The sequence below is a fragment of the Amphiura filiformis genome, chromosome 3 (genome assembly GCF_039555335.1).
Source record: "Amphiura filiformis chromosome 3, Afil_fr2py, whole genome shotgun sequence".
NCBI classification, from domain to species: domain Eukaryota; kingdom Metazoa; phylum Echinodermata; class Ophiuroidea; order Amphilepidida; family Amphiuridae; genus Amphiura; species Amphiura filiformis.
Window position 1 is genome coordinate 17732032 of NC_092630.1, and position 24414 is coordinate 17756445.

The 24414-nt window shown below is 37.4% G+C and overlaps 1 protein-coding gene across 3 annotated transcripts in view; it reads right to left on the reverse strand.

Annotated features, from left to right (window-relative positions):
* The window catches only part of LOC140148143 (SRSF protein kinase 3-like), a 137672-nt gene extending 121244 nt beyond the window's left edge, over positions 1 to 16428 (reverse strand). For 2 of the 3 annotated variants that reach the window (XM_072170000.1, XM_072170003.1), the window contains exons 1-2: positions 16378 to 16428; positions 16181 to 16286 (exon numbers count right to left, since the gene is read on the reverse strand). In XM_072170000.1, the coding sequence (XP_072026101.1) occupies positions 16181 to 16286; positions 16378 to 16393 (122 nt within the window). In that variant the 5' untranslated portion in view covers positions 16394 to 16428. Of the gene's footprint in view, positions 1 to 5673; positions 6100 to 16180; positions 16287 to 16377 lie in introns of those variants that run through there. The other variant, XM_072170001.1, reaches the window with a different exon arrangement.
* Between the last annotated feature and the right edge of the window lie 7986 nt (positions 16429 to 24414).

The following is a 24414-nucleotide window of genomic DNA, read 5'->3' on the forward strand; positions in this document are numbered from 1 at the left end:
AGGAATTATTACAATTAACAGCGTGTGTGCAGTACATTTATCACAATCAATTTCAAAACAAAAGAGATGTGTTGTGCCCATTTATAACAGAGTGTTGTGTGTAGAATCATATGTACATGGATATGTGCCACAAAACAATATGAAAATTTGATGAAATAATTTTAAATCAATTTTGATTTTAAATCAAATGACAAAATCCCGGGAAAACCACCCAGTGTCATTTCAAATTCAATCATGCTCAATGCCCCCGTCTGACCCCTTCACTACCATCCATAAGGGCCCTAACAGTCAATTTTGAGTTTCCCATCACATAATTTCTGAAAACAAGTGAGGTAACTTTTTCATTATTCATTATTTGTCTGCCTTTCATTATATGACCAACACGCATGTAAAATGTGTTGTTATTTGCCGCTCACTCACTTGAAGATGGATGTTTAGCCCAAATGAGATTCAAAAGTATATTACAAAGAGTCTGCAAGGTTGACAGCAAAATGTATGTTTTGATTTTGATATTCATAATTTTTTTGCAAATATAACCAGTTTTCATTGCTATTTTTTGGAAAATCACAATAATGAATTCAAGTGAGGGTCAGAAAATGATGTGAGGGCGGGTGACGGGAAACTCAAAATTGACTTTCCTTGGCCTAAACACTAAGTAAGCATTTATTTTATAGAGAAATGACTTGTATGTATTTTGTTTGAAACCTACTATAAAGACAGCTGAAGGGAATCAAGCATGTTATCATCACCATACTCATCTTCCAAACCTTCTGTTTGATTAAATTAAACCTAGTGAAGCTAATGGGATATTCCAATTGAAATCCATACAACCCCTACAGAAGACATGACCTTAATCGCCCCCACAGGGAGTGTAGATTTCAAATGGGTTTACCTGAATGGATGACTCTATTTGAAATCTACACTCCCTGTGTGGAAGATTAGGGTCATGTTTTCCATAGAGGGTGTGTGGATTTCAACTGGAATAGCTCAATGACCTCATTTCCTTGCCATAGTTCAATAACCCTCATTTAACAATCCATACTCAAAATTTGACCTGAACGGTGCCATTATGAGTTTTGGTACCCAGAAAATCCAGAGGCCATTCTATGATTGTACATGCATTTATGGGTAAACAAACTGTGTCCTGGTAGATGAGAATGTTTGCAATCCTATCATCCTAGTGATACCTTCTGATTTGTGAAGCTTTCTGGCTACCAGATTTTACATGTAAATAACTGCATCTTAGTTACTCTTAGCCTTTTTGGTGTTTTATTCGTTACCATGCCAAAACACTAGGAAGAAGACAAGTTCCTCACTGCATGGCAAAATGTGATAAACATTAAGAATGAACTTGACACAAGTCCCACAACTGAAATCAAGCAAGCAAGCACACTTTACTTTTTAACAATCAATAAAGTATGGGACCTATTTTTTTTTCTTTGCTTCATTACCTATAGGGTAATACAAGCCTGCAGAATTTACTGACTTCTCACTTAAATATAGCACACTGTACAAAATTTCTAATGGAACTCATTAAAATTTCATTTAGCAATCCCTGGTTTTATCCTTGGGCAATGTGGTCCATGTGGTCAATCAGCGCAGCGAGTCTTCAGAATCCTAAGGCTACATTTTATTTTCAAGTTCAACCATATCCATATAATTATTATATGGATCATTAAAAAAACAATTTAAAACACTAGTAAGCTTACACTTTTCAAAATACCATTACGAAACATGGAAACCAGAACAGTGACAACCCTTGCAACAATCTCAATTTTAACATTTTGACATACCGTATTTCGTCAAATAAACGCCCCCGGGGGCGCTACATTTTCCCAAGGGGGGCGTTTATTAGAGGTCATTTTTAGCACGACAATTCCCATTAAAATCATTAGGTAAGCTTAAAAGTCACACTAAAATGACGAACTATGAACTTTTGACACTGACTTTTGGTTCACTTCCGGGTTTCTGATCCAGATTTTCGCCAATTATTGACGCTATTATTGACCATGTGCGCAACTTGGTAAGCTTACTACACAAGATAGCATGGAAATATCGGCATTTTTGAAACATCTTGGTTGAAAAAAGTGGTGGGGCGTTTATTTGAGGCGACTATTTGACGAAATACGGTATTGCATAATACAAATTTAACTGGTTGAATTCTTGAGTAACATTTTTAGTACTCAATGTTGCCACATTCTACATATTTTTTTCAAAGCCATGAGATGTTTAATCATCACGCTTTTCACTGCAAAATTAATATCATGCTAAAATATTTAACACATAGGCTTCAATTTAATTACGTAGTCCACTTGGCTTCATCCAGCAGTACCGTAGCATCCGTGTGCAATCAAGGTTGGTGAAGCTGTCGGGTGCAGTCAATAGCGCGCTGTAGATGCACCGCCTTGTACACACGCTACTGCTTCGAGGAAGCCAAATGGACTATCGCTGTTTCAATAGCTTTCAAACAGCCAACAGAAACCACAAAACTGTTCAAACCAAAATTAACCCTGCTAAAATAGCCCTTTATACACCGGTCAGCATGAATGGCATGCCTAAAATCAACCTAGAAAATCACCTGGCTTCACTAGGAATAGGATGCGTAAGGCAACAGTTCCGTAACCCCAATTCTGCTGTTCACTAATAGAATGACCCCAAATATATGCTGGGTACAAAAACTTGCACCCCACAACTTTTGAGGTCAAACTTGTTGAATGACGGCTATTGAACTTTGGTGTTAGCTTCGCTGCATCCCACTGCATCTTGGGTGTCACCATCCAGCGATGCATTACGGTGTTGTACCCCGACTATACCATACTGTACAACAGCCTACATGCCAGGAATACCTCCTGATCAGCGTCTTACTGAGTCAGCCAATGTTCTCACTGTGCTCTTGTTCACCTTCTGTTATTCCTGGTCAAACCATGAGCTAGTGTCATTCATAAGTCACACAAGATACAAGCAATCAAGGATGTATTTTGTGAATGAGATCTAGGCCTACCTGTGCATTATTATGCAGTAGTATCACCATGTCAAGTTTTCAAACTGATAAATGCTGCTCTGTTTGAGAATGAAAGACATGTAAGTAACTTAATATTGAAGTACCACTCACTATTTTCAAAATATAAGTACAACAAAGGCTACGAATATTGACATTGTTACTGAAGTCCCCAACGTTTTTAAACTGTTGCCCTTTTTTTACTAAACTTTCACACAATTTTTATAGGCCCTACGACTTTTTCACCAAAAGATTCCATTTTTTAGCATAGCCTGTCACTGAAAGACTCCAGTTTAGCGGAGTCTGTCACCGACAGACCCCTATTTCTTCCAACCAACGTAATCAGTCACCTACATGTATCAGTATCAGTGACAATTATCCATCTCCTTTAAAAATTCTATCTCCCTAATCCTGTAGGCAAAATTGGGCTATTCCAGTTGAAATCCATTACACACTCTAAAGGAAGACATGGCCGTAATTTTCCACACAGGCAGTGTGTATTTCAAATGGGATTACCTGACTGGCCCTCCATTTGAAATCTTCATCCCTGTGTGGGAGATTAAGGTTGTGTCTTCTATAGGGGTGTATGGATTTAAAATGGTTGGTAAAGATGATAAAGATGCTTTCACACAACACACACTAACACCAGTGCCCTCCATACATAACAAACCCTTAAGTGGAAAATAATGAGCTACACATAAAGAATTATTTTAAATCACCTAGAGCATTTAAGGTGTACGCCTACAGCCGATATGATCAATACACACGGTCTATGATATAATACCATGTGTATGCAATGAGAATACCATCTCCGAAACTCATGCCCAGACTTGCTTGGTAAACCCCCCCAAAATAAACCCTGTCAATTTCTTGTTATTAAATGCATCTTCAGTTTTTCTCCAACTATAATCAAGTATTAATTATATTATTTCTCAACCAACAATACCAAGCAAATATGGTGACTAAATGGAATGCCATTCTTCCCCATTGTTCAGCAATAATGCATAAGGAGTTTCTAATTTAATTTTGGCTTTCCCAGCCTGCTACATGTACATGTCAGTATACTTAAATAACTTTACTACTCACTATTCAAGAAAAAAACAGCACCAATTTTTTGGAATTCAAAAAACATTATATTGTTTTGCCAAATGAAAGATAGCTAAATCCAAATCCTTACAGTTTGTTTGGCTTATAGCGAAACAAATTGGACTCATAACACTCATAGAATGGCATGCATGCAGTTGGGCCAGAATTATTTAATTCGTGTACATCGTGGAACATTCAACTACGCTTGTTACTCCGCGACTAATCATGCTAATACACGAGCGTACAACGCTACTCTAAGCGTCCATATATGCGAGGTTATCTGCGTACAACAGCTTACTACGCACAGCCACGCAAAGAGTATGTTCCACGATATACACAAATTAAATAATTTTTCAATAGTTGCGTGTTGAGCAATGTGTGACTGGCACACGCAAAATATATGTGAATTTACGCGAACATAAGTTCGGACATTATTGACGCACACAGTAACAAAATCATATAATTTTCGCCTATTATAAGCCGAACAAAGTTCTAATAGCAATAAAAGTAAATTTTAATCTTTTGGCAATAAAAGTCAAATTGTAATCTTTTTGCAATTTGAGGAAAAATGGGCAAAAAAACACAATTTTGCTTGGTTTTTTTCTTACAATTGCTGTCACAAAATTCTGCTGCTTAACCCTTTAAAAGGGTTTTTTTATTTATTTTTCCTCTCATGATTTCACCTGGCAACCCCTGCATCATATTCATCCTTGCATCATCAACACACCTGGCTCGCTACATCCACTTATTATGCATTGGCTTGACTCACTAGGTCTGTCTGTCTCTCTAGATGGCTGGCTAGCTCGCTGTCATCAAAATAATGTGTACTAATGTTACTTACTGTTATAAATTTATCACTTCAAGAGCTGAGTGACGTGTCGTCTACGCATCGCATGTATGCATATATTCAACAGGCATTTTGCACAACTTTGCATTGTAGTTTTGTGGCTTAATATCACATTTTGCAGTAAGTGACAATTTACATACATGTAGTGAAAACCTACCTGGCATACATTTTACAACATATCACATGGAAAAGTAAAGCGAAAAAAGATGATAAATAACTGGCCAAGAAGTACTCTTTAAGGGAAAAGGAATTGATGAAGCCTTGAAAACCTACCCCCCCCCCCCCACCACAAAACACTGCAGGCTGGGTGCTTCCCAGTAGGGTGGGGGGGGGGGAACACACCGCACCTGCGACCAAACTTCCCAAGGGATTCCCTAAATTAAAACATTTATATAACTTTAAAAAATAGAATCATGAGAAGATTTTGTGTGTCTCAATATTTGTTTTGTTTGTACTTTTGAAAGTACAAAACTATGCATCCTTATCAACCCCTTACATGTAACATAGCCACCTTTTTCACACCCCCTATTCATGACACATGGCATACTAACACCTTGAACTCAAAAGTAAACTTTGTCCACATTTCACGACATAATGATCAACATGTATACGTGCGCATGAGCAAAATACATGAAACAGGGTCTATAGCAAACTGAAGAAGCACCATTATAATCAATACAGTGCACGTATTACAAAGGTCACAATTGCCCTCACCCATGAAATTGATCGACTATTAACTTACTTGGATCCTGGCATTGTAAAACCCTGCACAGCGCAAGTTTTCTTCAGTATAAACTTCTGAATCCTCTTTCCCAGTATATCCATGGGTTTTATTTCCAATAGTGGCATTTGGTGCACGATAAGTAAAAGAAAACTCCACTCAGATATGAAGTTGTACTCGTCAGTCCAACATCAACTTCAAACAAGTTATAAAACAAATTCTGTTCCATGTAAAAGAATGCTGTCATTTCAACATTTCCTGTGTTGTAATCTGCGCATTTCCTGACGGCCTCATCCTATCAAGTTCATCTCTTTCGGCAGTGTATAGGATGCCCAAGTGGATCACAATAATGAGTACATAGGATAAATGATAGGATCAAAAAGTTCAAAGTGCAACTTTACAGATAACACTAGAACGCACCTTTACACAGGATGAATACCTTCAAAGCTTCAATGCCATCACAGATATGCCATCCTCCATATCGAGATTTGACATACGGTGAAGAATGTGGTTTTTGAATCACACACCTTCAAAGTGATAAGAAATAGTTCCCTTCTGTAGTAAAGAGTCTTCAATTCATTAAGTTCAAAGTTGTTTGTTTCCGAACCACACATTCAAACGATGCAGAATGCTAGGCCCTACATGTACAATGGCAGGCCCAACATGTACCTTCTGCAGTAGGCCCTACACATACATTGTAGTCATTAATATAATTATCTAGAGCGTTTTCAATCACATTAAAAAATATGGCATTATAGGCGCAGACTGAAGTATGTTCCTCCTGATTGAACCACACACCTTCAAATGCTGAAGAAGTAGTAGCCTCTACAGATAAAATTGACACCATCAATTCATCATAACAAAATCACAGACTGAAGAATGTGAATTTTTTGAAAAGCCACAAGTATTCCTCTATGTCTAGTCTTTAAATGCCAACAGTTCTTTGTATCTTCTCAAGACAAACTCTCTCTCACGCTCTATAGTATACATTAGCATTATCAGACAAGTATTCCAACAGCTACTTAGTGAAGTCACAACGCAACTTCACAGTAACATGCATCAGGTTGTTGAACCACCATACCACTACGTACTCACTATCAATTCATGGGGTACTTTTCAAGGCAACTTAGTCAGCCTGGCAAAATTTCAATTTGCAGGCTGATTCACTGTTGGTCTGTTTGGTCAGTATGTCCACACCACATGTGTTGCTATCCTTCTGTATTCATCGGATGTCAATATAATCTCACTTCAGCAACAAAACTGGAACTATTTTGGCCATGGCCTTTTGCTTTTTAATCCCAGATTAAGGACACTCCAAACTGACCAAACCATTCAACATCGTAAGTCCAGCAAATTCTTTCAGATCCAACTCACTTCTCTGCTATGACAAAAATGCTACTTTTGATTCCGCTTTTCTTCTTCTCTTTGTTAATCATAAGTTCACCATTCCATTCACAAACTTGTATTCAGATGAGTGATCAGGTACACTATCTTGTGCAACTTTTCGATTGTGTTGGTGCCATGAGGCACACCGAAATATCCAATTGGTAACTAACAGTGGCAAGGTGATGTGGTATTTTTGTACAGTGAGGTGGTGAAGTGCGGTCAAAAGACCAGTGAAGCGTTGACAGGAGCCAAAATCAGCCAATGTGAAAAACAAAAGAATGGAAAAAATGTTACAAATGACAACTACCTCCATCAAATTACGTAGCCTCCTCGTCCCAAATGAATGAATAGGTGAACTTTGAACTCTAGACTGATACAGTATCAATTGATCCATGCATAACCCTGTCTGGGCTCTAGTATGTATATACATCGAATCGGTGGATGTGTTGACATTCTTAAATGAAGGTGGATAGGCTATTTCATTCCATTATTCAAAACTTTGAAGTAAATTAAGTCTGGGCCACACTACAGAGGGAAACTGTATGAGCTAGCTTCTAAACAAGTGCAACTTAACTCTCAAACACTAACAATAACATTTTCTTTCCACTGATCTAGCCCTTAGGAAACCGGGATTGAACGTATTTTAACTTTGAACAGGAGGCCTGTTTAAAATTTTCTCTTGAACCTAATTTCTATGTACATGTAGGCCCACAACCATAAATAGTATGGGAAAGGGATGAAATCAAAACTCGACCAGCGGTCGACCGCCAGTTCTGGGTGGTTTCTGTTGTTATAACCAATGGAATGTGGCTCAACCATTTTGATTTCATTTTCATAGCAATCTAACCAATACTGTATATATATCCTGTTATTCGCCTGGGTTTTATTTGCATGAAAATTTTCACAGAAAAAATATATAGTTACTTTAGTTAGACTCGCATGAAATAAACAACTCCCACAATTTCCAAAATAGCTATAGCCAAAATAATAAATTCTCGATCATGAGAGCCAACTTGGGAACGCACAGTTATTTGCGCTGAGCGTACTACGCAAAGACTGGCGCTTACGGCGCAAACACAGCTTTTGAGAATTGACCAATCACACGGTCGTTGCTAGGCAAGGTCAAGGTTCGGTCATGCAGGTCGCGCGATCGTGTTATTCTATGAAAAATACGCTGACGCAGAAGGTACATCCTCTCATGATCGAGAATAATATTATTTTGGCTATAACAATTATGAATGCCAAAATAACAACTGTTGTATACAGTACTTCATGTGCAGTACCACTGAATCAGTTCTTACTTCTGCAGTAGAGTCAGTGAGAAAATACTTCTAATGAGGCTGTATCAAATTAATTCTTGGTGCTTGCCCCCTCCATCAATTTGGGTTGCCGTATCCTTTTCCTCTCTTCACATAGAAATCAGAAAAACATTATCAAGACTTTTTTTACTCCAGACGAGATACAAACCAAGCAGTCTTCCATACCGTCCATTTGCAAATGCATTTTTTACAAGTTTAAACATGGTGCAGGTGCAGGTCGTACCAGTATAATTGTATGGTCTAAGCTTTCCACTTTTTGTGTATGATGGAAATAAACAACAGACATGTACGCCTACATTATCTTCCATCCATTGTGTTCATATATTTAGCATAATTTTTTGAACATTCTCTCAAACAATCTAACACAAATTTGTTTACAATTCAGGAAAATTTGAATTTAAATATCTTGCAATTATGCGGTGAGTGAGCCACTAAACAGATCAAGAAAATACAATCCAAACACAAAACCTCGACAATTTTGTATAACAAAAACCTATTTCCCTACCTTTTATCATAATACACATGTCACTTGTATGACCCACCCTAGGACCCCCGGGGGATGTGCGTCATGGTTGGGTCATTTACCAACCAATTAGTGACGCAGGGTACGGTCATTTACTCAATATGTGCGTCACAACATACCCGAGGGGTGCGTCAGTGTCAGTCACTTTACCTAGGTGCGTCAGTGGTTAGGTGCATCGATGTCAGTCAAAATACCTAAATGGTGAGTCAAATTTGCGTCATGAGGACAGTCATAACCCTTAACATGTGCGTCACAATTTTGACGAGTGGCTCAGTCATTGTCGGCAAATGTCCGTCATTGTTTAGACGCACATGTGGGTCATGGTATAGTTAAATCCGACGCACCTTTGTAAAGTGACTCACCACTCCCGGGGGTCATGGGGTGGGTCATACAAGTGACATGTGTATAATGGACAATACACATAGACAAACAGCACAATTGAGTGACTCTGTAAGACCTTCAATGCAATTTTGGCATCAAATGATTCTCTACTGGCATACCAAATAGTATACTCACACATACATATCAGCTGACACTGGAATACATCCCATGATCTTACCAGCACTCCCTTCAGCTACTGGTAGCTGCAACACCTGTACACCACCATAATTATTTCCCCCATGCAAAGAGCCATGATAGTAAGACTCCTCCATGGAGATGGAGCGCAATGCAAAGAACGTCATCCTTGTCTGGGGTACACTATTACCTATGCTGCTCTGAATATAACCCAGATTTAGCGCTAATCCTCTCAAACTTATTCAATTTGGTGGTAATCCTCTGCCGGCTTGTAGCCGTTCTAGTGTGGAAAATGAATCCAGACTGGTATAGGTAACAGTGCACCATCAGTACATGTGGTGACCCTATTCTGTGCACTGATGAGATTCAAGATAAACAAACTCAGGTGTAAAGGTTACGATTTTGTTTAAAAGTTTATCTAACAGGTAACAGAACTGCACGTGTCAATATGATTATTGGTATTAAAGCTGGCTACAATTTATCAGGTAAATTTGAAGTAGATCTGCTACCAGTCTTGTACTCACCTAACAAAAGATGCATTCTAATTCCATGTCTGGGTTCAACAACCTCATATTCTTTAGAAAGAATGAACTGTTTACCAACCCAAAGTGTTACAATTAAACAAGACAGCAAATAAATACAAATCCCAACCGGCACACAACTCAACTTGAAAAAAAAAACCAAGGGAATATGCCGGCATGGGAATCGAACCCACGACCTTCCGATCTCTAGACGGACGCCTTATCCATTAGGCTACCAGCTCCCACTGATAAAAGGTGGTTAAAACTGGGTCTAAATGTAAAGCAGTCGAGGTATACAATACACACAAACAAATATTACGAAATCACACAAGTGAAGGAGATCATTCCCATTACTTGTCATATTCTTTAGGCAATAGCATGTACATAATTTATGTCTTCTTTTGTATCAGAGATGAGTCTAGTATACTGCAAATGTAATTGCTCACACATAATTTACACCTTAATATAATGTGTTTCTCCAACAAAATTTTCACAGGATATGGTACAATGTGAATATCCATTCAATTTTCATATCATCAAAGTTATCTTTTTTCCTTCTAGTACCATTTGTTTCTGTGGCCCCAGAGAGAAGTCGTATTTAAACAATAAAAAATAATGCTTTGTTTGGTGATTTTTAAAGCTTTTAATTTAAAAAGAAAACATGTCAAAATCATAGGAAAGTTGATAGCCAATGGCTTATTGCTGTAGTTTGTTTAGCTCTCCCTGGGCATATGAAAAATAAACCAGGAAACAAATACAATGTATATTATGGCTTTGTCTTTAAAAAAAAAAACATGCAAAGTTTGTCCTCCTCATTCAATTATCATGGCAAATTAAAGTAGAATATCTACTTCATCGGCAGCAAACCTTGTTCTGGAAATACATCCAGTGTCTTTGGGGGGATATGGACAACATGCCGAGTCATGAAAGGTCAACTACCAGCAATGGCTCAAGACCGATGTAGCTGGAGGAAACTTGTAGTCGCCTGCTCCGCAGCCGAAGGATGATGATGAATACGTCATAAATTCATAATTATGCCAAAATCCCAACTGGTCCACTGCCCAACGAGAGAACTACTGGCCAGGGCTAGTGGACCAGCAGCTAAATCAACCTCTGCTATTTGAAATCGGTCAAAGCAGGGTCATTGAAGTTGATTATCCCTAATTAATAGAGGGCACCAAAAAATTAATTTCTATGGAGCATCAGCATAAATGTAGGACCTGTTTGAGGATGTATTTTGTGGGTATTCCTGGTATTTTACATATCGGGATCAGGATCTAGGTGAACGAAATACCCAAAGAAAAAATCTGTTTACAAGGACAGCAGTCATCATGAGTCAAAGATTGCCGCACTTTTCAAACTTGACCCCGGGACAGTCATGGATTGCCATAACTTGACCCTGGGACAGTCATGGATTGCCCCATTTTTCAAACTTGGCCCTGGGACAGTCATGAATTGCCCCACATTTAAAACTTGACCCAGGGCCGCAGCAAGAGGCAGGCCATGGTCAGAGAAGCGAGTGCATCAACCACTAGTATGAGTATGACTACACCAACCTGTCCTCCCAAGATAGCAACCCTGTCATACTCATAATGCTATTTTTAGCCTATGATGTATGCTTTCCGCTTCAGCGAACCAATGATACAGAAAGGATTGACACAATATTAAAATCCTATTATGTAGTTCAGGTTTATTAATATAATAATACCATTTCCATCATATTTAGATCAACAACAATACCCGCTTTAATCAGAGAAGAGCTCATCTTCTCTGCTTAAAAGAAACTTCCCATATTATCAGATTATCATACTCAATTATCTAGTTCAAATTACAGAAGTTAAAGATATTTTTCATAAAATATTCATGAGAGATAGTAAATGTGCAGTGCATGCACTGCATAAAACTGTTCATTACGTAGGTACCCCCAGTCCACTTTGCTCTAGAAATTTACAGTCAGGGATGAAGTGTGATTTGGTTTATTCCCTATCATCCCAAGGCAGTCAAATAGGTTAACAGTTTATGAAAAGGGGTGATGAGACGAGTATGTGCATACCGGGTACTGTGCAATCAGGGTTGGCACAATTTATCAGATCAATGGTGTGGTGAATACCATACAAGATGGCAGCAGACAGCCATTCAAGTAGCAACCCAATTTCTGGTCAGTAGAAAAGACACCCCAAGTAATAATTTGTAGGCACTTTTTAATGAATCTGGCTGACAAGACACCCTATGGCCAAATTAGAACAAATTAGAGCTCAATTTTAACAGGTAAATCTGAAAATGTTCATTACCCAGGAATGTAGACAAATTTTCTCCAACATCAGGATTCCCACAATTTCTTATGTATTTCTTTATCCAAATATTAAGCACAGTTTCCCACCAGATTACCCAATTTCCCAGGCATGAGATTCCTGAACTCCTCATATTTTCAAGGCATGTTGATTTAAAGCAAAGAGCGCAAGGGTCAGATTTCTTGACAGCAAACCAAAATAAAAAAATGTATATTCTCGAACCACGCGATCCCCCTGGCTTTGACCTCAGATGACCTCTGGATGACCTCAGTGACCTTGACCTGTCTTGAAAAAAAAAATCCTGCTGTCTGCCCTCTATAAGTTCAGATTATATTAGTTCAGTTTGTCAACAAACATGACAAAATTCCTGGCATCCATCGAAGAAAAAATGACAAAAATTTTACCTTGAATTATGTTTTATAGTTTTAAAAATATTCTAATAACTCAATAAATATAATGATATTTGGCCTAAACTTCATTAGCAATGAAATGTCATTTTTTTTATTAAAAATAATTCGACAAACTTGAAGGCATAGAGCAACATTTTTATAGTAAGTTAACTGCAGGCATGAGACTGCACTTTTCTAAAAAAACTGAAAAAAACTGAAAATCTTGCGTGAAATTGGGCAAAAGTACCAAAAAGCGGGCTGAAATTAAATAAAGTTCTGGAAATTTTGACTATAAAAAAACTGAATTCAGTTTTTAAACTGAAAATTCTCATGCCTGTAACTGCTTGGGAACTTTCTTAAAAAAAGAGTGATTGATAGCGAGAATTGCGGCCTGGAAAGCGAGATCTCGTTTTTTGCCAGGCCTTACTCATAGCAAGATCAATAAATCTTGGGTGTAATGCATCCAATTTATGACCAATTATATCAAAATTTAAAATTTATCAGGCCTATCCCTAAATGTTTTGATTGAATCAAAAAAAACAAGTCCACACGCAATCGGTGACAGTAAAAAATGACATAGCAAAACCCGGAATTGAAGTTATTGATCCTTAAGTTCATAGTGGATAGTTTTACTTACGGTAGGTAAAATTATAAATTCAAAGCTAAGTTTTCGTGATGTGATGTGGGACTGATAGAATTGTACAGAGATTAAACTTTGCTAAATTTGACCTTTCTAGGCAAGTCGACCAAACTTTGTGTGAGTAATTTGCTTGAGAAGTCTAGCCACGAATTTGCTCAACGATAGCTGAACACATTCGAGGCTAGAGACCATTGCATTCAAAATCTAGCCGGATTCAGAAGTAAATGCAGCCGATCACGATGGACGATCGCATCAAAAATTTTGCACTTCAACAAAATTTTAGATGGTTCAAAATAGGCAACCTTTACTTAAAAGATACTTTAGTCGACTCATTGAAATAAGTGCTTTCATCCAAATTTCAATTAACACAATAAATAACATCCGGTGTAGAAAATGTCAACGCTGTCCGACTGAAAAATGATAGCAACATACTCTAGCATCGAATGTGTAACTATCGTGTATGAATGTGCAACCGTTGCAACGCTTTTGGTTTTATGATGTTTTGGGACCTCACAGTCATGACTGCGAGAGATCCAAAGACTGTGGATGACGGGTCTTATTCTGTAGTAATATTCCTTCAACAATTCCCCGTACAGTAACAGCCTTATACGTTGGACTGAGGACAACGTATAATAAGTCATGGAAGTTCCACGACATGATAGTTACGGTAGGCCTATTTCGGTCACCCAATCATCGCCAATTTTCAAACATATTATAACAATTCTTTGTGAAGTTTAATATGGCCGAAATTTATTGTGACAACTTACCTATAGGCCCCAGCAAAAAACACAATTTTTTTGAAGTAAAAAACGAGATCCAAAATTTTGAAAAGCGAGAAATGTGAGGTTTTCCCCGAAAAATGGCACAAGAAGCTTTAAAAATGCCCGAAAAATAAAAAAAATTAAAAAAAAAAAAGTTGCCTGCCCTCTATTGTTCAGATTAGGTCAGTTAAGATTGTAAACAGAACTGCCGGCGTGGGTCGAAGAAAAAGTAACAAAAATTTGACCTTGAATTATGTTTTATAGTCAAAATATTCCAGTAATTCAATTATATTATGATATTTGGCCTAAACTCATGCCATGGCCACCCCACTATTGAGAGAATTGTTATATTTTTCTTTATATCTTTATTTCAATTTGGGCATATAAAAAATTTGTATTTTGGCCGCCTCACATTTTAGATGGCCACAATACATTTGTTCAACCTTGCTACGGCAATGATTTAAAACAATTCGCAGATGTCTCGGCCAGTGTTCGATTCTGTGCAGCTGTAACTTTTCAAATGTACCTGCACAAGTGCATGTAGAAGTAATATCCCCGGGTAATATCCCTTACCAAATAACACCAATTTTTACTTTTCACTGTAAAAAATATGATTAGTTTCACGGCACAAACGGTACCGTATATGGTTACTTTCATTTTGTGCAGAGTGTAGATTTTCTATGTTAACTGCACAAATTATACAATTAACTTTTTTCTGGTAAATCGAACACTGGACTGTCGGCGAAATACTTTTTTGGGCGCTATATACCCATATTGTGATCAGTGTTGTTTACTTCCGAATTTCGGTGTATCCTTGGTGTTAAGTCTCCATTGTGAAAGTAGCTTTAATACGGAATAAAGCTGTATAATCCTTCAATGGAAGATTTGTGCTCTATACTAGGCTAATTCCATGTATTCTTTACACGAAGGATAAACCCGAATTTACACTGCTTTACATGGTGTCATGCTTCACTGATTCTGACGAATCAAGACTTTTTCATCAACTTGTAGACTAATGCTGAGCCTGACAGGCTGATGATAGAAGTACATCACAATTCTCGCAAATATGCAGTGCATCATTCATGGGGAAATGTCGACATCCAAAGCCCGCGTAATACGAATACAATACAGGAACATAAAGTTGGATTTTGCTACGAAAAAGGGGCTTTAATCCAGGCCCAATTACTGATAATTACGCCCTTTGGTTAACTTCACTCCCAGCTGGATAAGCCCACCCCAAAGATAAACCACAGTAGACAATCCAAAAGATAGAAAATTTTTATGTAATAATGTTATTATGAAACCTGTTGTTGGCACACTTTTCACACCATGTTGAATGTTGATGATAGCTCTATATTGGAAATCAGCAGGAGCTATAAATTGGAGGAATTGGTCATTTTGATTTTAATACCTTTTTTCGTAAAGCAACCAGCATGCAGCATGACCAGAGTATACATCATTATCAGATCATTGTGGGTTTAAATGTCATATTAAATAATTTAATGATGTTAGTAACTTAGTATGCGAATGCACACTAAAACTAGATCCATTTTCTATCTATGATCACAGCCTACACAGGGAATCCTTCGTGGAGCTGTTTTCAACATATTTATTACCATATCACACTCGCGTGAAAATTCAATAGCAGCTAGAACAGCGATAGCAACTCTGGAGTCAAAAACTTGACTGCCAAGACAAGTCAAGAGCAACTGCTGGCAGCGGCCAGCGCATCGTCATCCACGTCGTATCAATTGTGAAATTATGCGAGAATTACACATGACAAGAGATTTAGCATAGAAAGTTTCTAGGACATATATGATTGATATGATTTTTAATATCCAAAATCAGTACCCAGGCCCATGCAATTCCAGCTCCAGTGGAGTTCCAGTGAAGAGAAATCACAGAAAAGCTGTTGAATTCTGCTCTGTCCACAGCTGTCACGTCAGTGGAGATTTTTTAGACAGCACAAAAATCTGGAACAAATACAACGTGAAAACTGGGACAAAATAAACATTTTGTGACTCCTTATTTCCACCCGTATTGCAGGAATCAACAGCGATAACGTGATTCACGTGGAAATGTATTTTCACTATTCAGATTTTGTGGAAACAAAACAATAACATTCCATCCAAACTTGTCACACGACGACATGCGCTATGCAAAAAACGTGTATTGTACTTACCCAGGGCCAGATGAACGTTCTGAACCAGACTTCTTCCCAGACCGGTCATCATTTTTCCCTCTATTCTTGGCCGGTTTACGCTTTTTCCGGGCCTGAATCGCAAGGACTGTAAAGATAAAGAATCAAATTATAAGATATCAGTGGTTGATTTTCAGATCAAGGGTGAAATTGGAAGAAAAACGGACGGAATTCCTTACCTTTTCGTGAACTCATTATTGACACCGGCACCCGAAATCCAGTCGTATCTGCGTACTGCGCATGCGTAAAAGGTATTTTCACATATTCTCTTCTACCAGTCGGTAAAAAATAAACATTAAACTGCATTTTAAATCAATGTTGGCATTTTCATGAAGATTATAAGTTTATAAACCAGGATTATAACCATCTTAAAGGGCTCGGATAGCAACGTTTTCATGTATTTTTGTGGGGACCTGAGAGCACATGCATTTTGATAACGAGGAATAATCTTCTTAATTTAGATTTTTTGAAATTCGCAACATAGGCCTAATACACATTTTCATGGCAAATTATTAAAAAATGATATTTTTAAATTTAATAGTAAATATTGTATAAATCTATTAAATTATGTACATGAAGTGTATGTAGCTGGGATGAAAAGCTGTATATCCATTTTACTAGTATGAAAAATTGTGACCTTTCGCATTGAAGATCGGTTTTTTTTAATCCATAAACACACACAAAAAAATGGGGGGGTGTAATGTTAGGCCTAGGGCCTATGACTAGGTCAAAATTTTGAATTGATGGTCGGGTTTTCATCCCAGCTACAATGTAGGCCTATAGGGTACATATCATTAGATTTATAAACTTTACTTCGAGGACTATTAAATATGATATGGTCATTTTCACAGTAAAGGATGTAACTTTTGATTTTTAGGGTCAAAATTTCAAACCACTTAAATATGTTTCTGTTTACTGAAATCATGCATATATAGAAGCAACTTAAATTCCAGTAAAATAATGTTTCAAGGCTTAAATCTTTTGATTTATAATAAAAAAAATTGACATTTCCATAACATTTTGGTTAAAATCTAAGAAAAAATGTATTTTACATAAGGAAATTATGAAATGAAAGCTGGAATACATGTGAAATTCCATTCCAAAGTAAGTCAACAGATATAAGTTTTAATTTTATACCATGTTTTGCTATGTTTGTAATTGCAGTTTTGAAAATCTAACATCAAGTGTCATTTATAATGGAAATTTCCCAACCTTAAACACATTTTTTAAGTTTTAATTGGGTTCCTAAAATAATTTGAATGTGTAACTTCATGTACAATAGTTGAAATACTACTTGATAAAAGGAACCTCCCAGCCAAGTTTAATAGAAATTGGAGTTATTTTTTAGAATTGGCAATTCAAGCGATTTGTGTTACGGAGGCTTCAGTTAACAACACAAGTGATCATAAAAGTAAAATATGTGGCTAACTGCTACAACTTACAAGTTGACATGAAAAAATAGGTAAAAAATATCACAATTACCAATTTTCATGCTTTGCTTCTAAGTATTAATTTCAGTTGTGACAAAAAGTAAATTATCCGCACAGCAAGTCATGATTTTTTGTTTCGGAGGCTTCGTGTTAACAATGGTTAAACATTTGCAGAAGTAGTTTTTTTGAAAAGAACACAATTGGGATCATCTATAGCTGTTATTGAATAAATAATTCTATGCCGCAGATATTGTAGATTTTAAGATTTATCACACTTAAATTTTTTCACCCATTTGTTAAGTGTGGTGTTAACTTGCATGTGAAGCCTTCGAAACAGGCTTTCTTGGGTATCAGTATATTTTTCAAACATTAACCATAATATCAACACTTTTAAAAATTTATGACATTCTGCACATGAAAATTACGTTTTTGGTCATTGTCCGTAAGTGGAAGAACTTTGACCGCAAATGATCACGTGACATTTGTGGCACGACCCAAATGGTCCTAGTCAACATGGCAAAAAGCATATGGCTATACAATGGCCGATTTAAGGTATTTGGTTAAATGACCTTTGACCCCAATTATGTGTACAAATTTTAGACACTGGCTATAGACGATGCATGTGTGCAAGTGATGTCACGGTGCTATGTAATATGGGGAATGAGTAGCATTTTAAGTGAAAAACACGTTTTGGGCTATAATGACCTTGACATGACATTTGCGTCAGACATTTTCACATGACATTTGTGGCACCCCCCAATGGTCATAATAACCAAATTTCGTCAAAATTGACAAACGCATATGGCTACGATGGTTCATTATACGATTGGTAGAAGAAAGAAAGAATCAGAACCTAAGATAAAGAGACCCTTAGCCAAATGCCATTTTGGCTAAGGTAATAAGGAATTTACACGAATCCGTAATTTATACAAGTATATAACTGACAGTATATAAATTAGCTATCATGCCGGTATTTGAATGGGGCTTCAACTTCGTACATACAGCTACATACTGCTATTTTCTTCGATTTTGGTATTGTAGAAGTAGCTTCCAATTGCTGATTGTACTGGGTTAGCTATCTGCTGCTGGTATTATTGTTGAAGTAACTTCCTCTTGATGATTGGTGTTGATAAAGTAGCTACCAATTGTTGATTGTTGCTTGGTTAGCCATCTACTGCTGATACTGGTGTTGATGAAGTAGCTTCCTATTGGTGATTGATGTTGATGAAGTAGCATTCAATTGTTCATTGGCGGTAAGGTAGCTATCTACTGCTGATATTGGTGTTGATAGGCCTATAGTACCTCCCAATTGCCGACTGTTGCTAATGTAGCTATCCACTATACTGATATTGGTGTTGATGAAGTATAACTTTCAATTGCTAATTGTTGTTAAAGTAGCTTTCAACTACTTATTGCTGATTGGTACTGGGTTAGCCATACAGGGTGTTCCAGAACAAATTACCGAGTGAATAAAATTGAATGTAAGTTGTGCACCACATATATACGAAAATTTGATCTGATTCGGTTGATTGGAAATTGATTCGAAGAAATTAACGATTACATAATGCGTGCATCAATGCAGTTCATTCAACAGGCGCTTTTTTCATACTCGCTCACCGCTTCCTAAAATTGGAAGCTTTCCAACTTTAACTCTTTAGGTTGTGCAAATATGTTATGTTTTAACATTTAACATTTGAGCCAAGAACGACAATGATCAAGTGCTTCTCCAGCTAGCTTTACGTGTGATTTTTGATACCAAGCAACATTAATGTTGAAGTTTTAAAAGATTTAAACTTGACATTACAATTTCTTGGAAGCAAAAACATTAATGTGTATGAGAAATTTTTTAAGCCAGCTGGAATTCTTCATGCAACAGTTATACCAACATTAACGAAAAAAGATACCGAGCATCATCTTACATGCGCGCAAGCTTTCATTTTCAAAATCGTGCAGGTTCAAATTTGAACAAAACCTAATTAAATGTTTTGCAAGAAACAGGTTGTTTAAAAAGAACGAAAAGGATTTCTCCGAACAAAATATGAAGCCCATTAACAGTGTTTTTTGTGTTGAATGATCTTTCTTTCAAACTTAGAATGAAGTGAATTGACGCATGCGTTACCTAATCGCTCATTTCTTCTCTATCAGTTAACCGATTCCAGTACAATTAGCGTATAAGATGCAGAATAAGATGGGCTACACGCTGATTTTTAGATTTTAGATTCTGATATCTCAAGTTCTCGACTTACGTCCAAATTCATTGGCCCGGTAATTTTTTATGGGACACCCTGTATACCATTGCCTAGGTCAGCTGTCTAGGTGTCAATGGTGTTTATGAAGTAGCTCCCTATTGTTGACAGGTGCTGGGGTATCTATCTACTGCTGATATTACTTGATTGTTGCTGGGATAGCCATCTACTGCTGATATTGGTGTTGATGAAGTAGCTTCCAATTGCCGATTGGTGCTGGGTTAGCTATCTACTGCTGATATTGGTGTTAATGAAGTAGCTCCCAATGCTGATTGGTGCTGGGTTAGCCATCTACTGCTGATATTGGTGTTGATGAAGTAGATACATATTGCTGATTGGTAAGAAGCTTTCAATTGTTCAATCGGCAAAAATTAGGTTTTTCTCGGGGAGTCATTGGTGCTATGGTAGCAGCTAGTTACCTACTGCTGGTATTGGTGGTGTTGATGAAGTAAATTCCTCTTGATGATTGGTGTTGATGAAGTAGCTACCAATATTATTGCTGATTGTTGCTGTGTTAGCTATCTACTACTGATATTGGTATTGATGAAGTATCTTCCTATAGCTCATCTGGTACACAGCAGATCAGGCTGATCCAAATATTCTACAACCCAATGGTCATCGCTGGGATATTGAGGATGGGAAGCTGGAGTACCAGTGGACTGAGAATCACTTAATGCCACAGGAATTAATAGACATACTGATCGAGGAAGAGGAACCTGAAGACCAAGCAGATGGAGTGGAGGAAGAAGAGGAGGGCTATGAAACTGCCAATTTAAGAGATATCGTATATGACGGGGAAGTGTAACTGTTATTAGGAACAGGAATATGTTCTTGATATGGACTTTGAAACAACACTTAGGAGCCTAGTTAGAATTAGGTATACTAGAAGGATAAAAATGGGCTGACACTCGACACCCTTTCCTTTGAGGATATTTTGAAATCGGTTTGATTTATTGACCCTAAACCAAGGGTATACAAAGGTATACTTCCAAGGGTATACATCCAAAAAAATCAGCCTCACATGAATCTCAGAAATTGATAAATCGGCAAGAATTAGGTTTTTCTCAGGGAGTCATTTTAAAAATTGTGTCCCCATATTGATCCAGGGATTTTGTATAATGTGTTTGGGTTAACTGGATAACTTGACACTGAAAACATAGGTGTAGGCATTAAAACTACGCTTCTTGGAGCTTCAAGAACCGAGATATAGGCAATTTTAATTTTTAGTGTTGGCCATTTTGAAATTTTGGCAGCCATCTTGTAAATTTAGGTCCTTTTGCCATTGTAAGTGATAATTTTGGAATCTTTGACCCTGAAAACATGAACGTAGTCATCAGAATTATGCTCCAAGAAAAGAGCCGGACAGACCAATAGATGGACAGACAGACAGACAGACAGACACATAAATTCCTGTGAAAGACAGACACACATATTCCGGTGAATTATGTTTGGATGAATAGATATTCTTGTAAAAAAATGACCCAAGTTATCAAATTTGAGTATATAGGTTGTCTTGTCATAGGGGGACTGAACACCCGGGACTGAACAGAATCTTATCAAAAATGAAATGGTTATATTTGGTCAAATAATGAGTTGGAGATCTTGTCAATATGAATAGTTACTTGTGGAAATAAAACGGAAACTAATCATTTTGATTGTCGAGTTAAAGTGATAGTAAAGCTAATCAAATGTATATCTCATCAAAATGAATAGTTACGGGATCAAAAATAGTATAAGGATTCTTGTACGCAGATGATGCTACCATTATGTCATTCATCAAATCCAGAGAAGACTTCCTGCTGCAGCATCTCTCAACCTGGATTTGACCAAGATCGAGACATGGGCTAAGACATGGAATGTCCTGTTTGGTTCTGCCAAATGTAAAACCACTACCATCTCCAACCGGTGAGATGCTTATGGCAACCATCCACCACTTCACTTTTAGCTACTTTTTCGGTGTAACTCTTGAAGAAGCTGACAGCGTGGACCTTCTAGGTCTTACATTGAATAACAACTTGTCCTGGAACCAAGTAGTCACCAAAATGTCCAAGACAGCCGGTCAGCGACTGGGACTCTTCAGAAGAACTTCGCCCTATATTCTACCTGCACAGAGAGCCATCATCTATACAAGGCCATGATACGATCAAAAATGGAATATGCCAGTAGTGCTTGGACTGGTGCAACTCCCACTTCACTAACTCAGCTTGACTCCATCCAAAATAGAGCTAAGCGTGTCATTGGTCTGCCAACGAATGAGTATGAAGATCATCGTATTCAGCTATGGAGCCACCGCAGGGCAGTTGGAGCAGCCACCCTCTTCCATCATTATGTTCTACAAGGAGGCCCCTGAGTTATTATGCCAGCGGATGCCAGACATCCATGTCCATGACCCCAGGTTGCGACAGTCTGTGAGATCACATGACCTAGCAGTGGAAGTCCCCAGATCAAACCTTGTCAGCCATGAAAGATCATTTCTACCATGTACAGCCCAATTATGGAATTCTCTACCTGCCCAAATTCCAGCCATTATAGATCGAGGACCAGCTTCAGCTGGGAGGTTAATCGCTTCCTCGTCAGCAGCTTCTAAATAATATTTTTGTCTCTGCTGTTAATGCCCAGTTATGCCATGTCGTAAAAAAAAAGAGCAAGAGTATAAACATGTTGAAGAACTTAACGTGAACAAGTATAATTCTCCAGGAGTCGCAAGTTTTGCTCTTGTGTTCAGATAGGTGTCTTCTATGACTGGCTTTGATAATTATGTTGGGTAATCCACATACACCTTGAGTACTTTGACATTTCCCTATGTATTGTATCAAATGCTTTCTTAAAGTCAATAAATGCCATTACTGTCAGATGACTGCTGTAAGATTTTTGTCCTGAATTCCTTCTGTTATTCTTCTATAAACGCAAGAATCTGGAATTTGATTTGTTTTCTCCTGAATCCGCATTTGGTTTGGTCTGAGTTTTCTGTCTATTATGTGGTCTAAACAGCATGCGATTGTAGTTTTTAACTACAACAACATTTGCACAGTGTTATTGTGAGACCTGAAAACACATCAGACACACCAAATTGCATTCTGAATAAATACGAGATATGCCCTTCTGATATCAAATAATTTTCATATTTTGAAATTCGCGATAAATTTTATGGCAACTTATTAAAAAATTAATATTAAAGTTTAACAATCCTCGAAGTAAACTGTAAATCTATATGTACTTAAAGTTTAAAATCTCCCAAAAGACCTAAATTAGGTCTTTTATGAAATAGCATGTATATCTTCAAGACTTCTTCAATACGTAAGGACAAAATTTCTTATTAATTGTCGGCTTTTCCTCCCAGCTATACACTTTAAGTATAGGCGTACATATCAGTAGCTTTACAAAAATTACTTCGAGAAGTGTCAGATGTCAAGAATTTTCAATTTTTATCGCGAATTTAAAAAAAGAAATCTAAATTATTTCACATCAGAAGGACATCCTCGTATTCAAAATGCAATTTGATGTGTCTGATGTGCTCTCAGGTTCCACAAAATACTGTGCAAAGTTGGGCGACCGAAGTACACGAAAAAGAAAGTTTCCGACGATACAGTTCTTTCAGCCTTTTCAGGGACACCATGTAAATTGCTATAGCTATTTCGTCAGGATGGACAGTGTATCATTATACAAATATTTGAGTACACGAATATTTTCACGAGATGACAGTCATTTGTGAGCACAAATACCAAAAACAAATTAACCACATGTAATGTTCAGTACTGAAAATCGTAAGACTTTATTCTGTCAGCTTCGGAGTCTTCAATTTGATCGAAATTAATAACAAGAACACAGAATAGATTTTTGTCCATTGATTTATCACATGTCTTGTTCCAAAATTCTGTTAGAGGTCTCTCTTATCTACAGATTTTTTTGCTATCTTTGATAGCAAAATGAGTGTGTTAAACCTTCATCAGCAAATACCAACTAGTATGCTATCTTCAGTAGATAGCAAACTGTATTTCATGTCAACAAGGCTCGTAAGAGGAGAGAGTAGCATTTTTTTCTTTACTCTGGTGCGATAGGTCCTCGTTCGATTCCCGGTGGAGTTGAACAATTAACAATAAATTATCCGCTCTCTCCATTACTGTATTTGAACTGTGGGGCAGATGACGACATCGACAAAGCTATCGCAGTCAGTTTCAATCAGGGTCAGGCCTGTATGTTCTTGCCATGTGGCGAGACCGGTTTGGGAAGAAGGCAGCTATCCCCTGTGGATCGACATCTTGTTTCCACTTCTTGCCACCTGATGGGATGCTGACCGCCTTAATTATTTTAGATTTGTAGGCCTTTTAAAAAAACATTTTATCCCATTGGTATCATGTGAAACGCAACTTGTGTTCGTACTCCCTATACCGTGGGCGTGGCCCCTGGCATCATGGAAGAACAGTTTTTTGACATTGAATGATATATAATACGACGCAAAAACTAAAAAAAACCAAGGGGTGTTTTTATAAAGTCATTGGGATTATTTCAAAATTAAAGACCCATTCAGTGATCCCAGCGC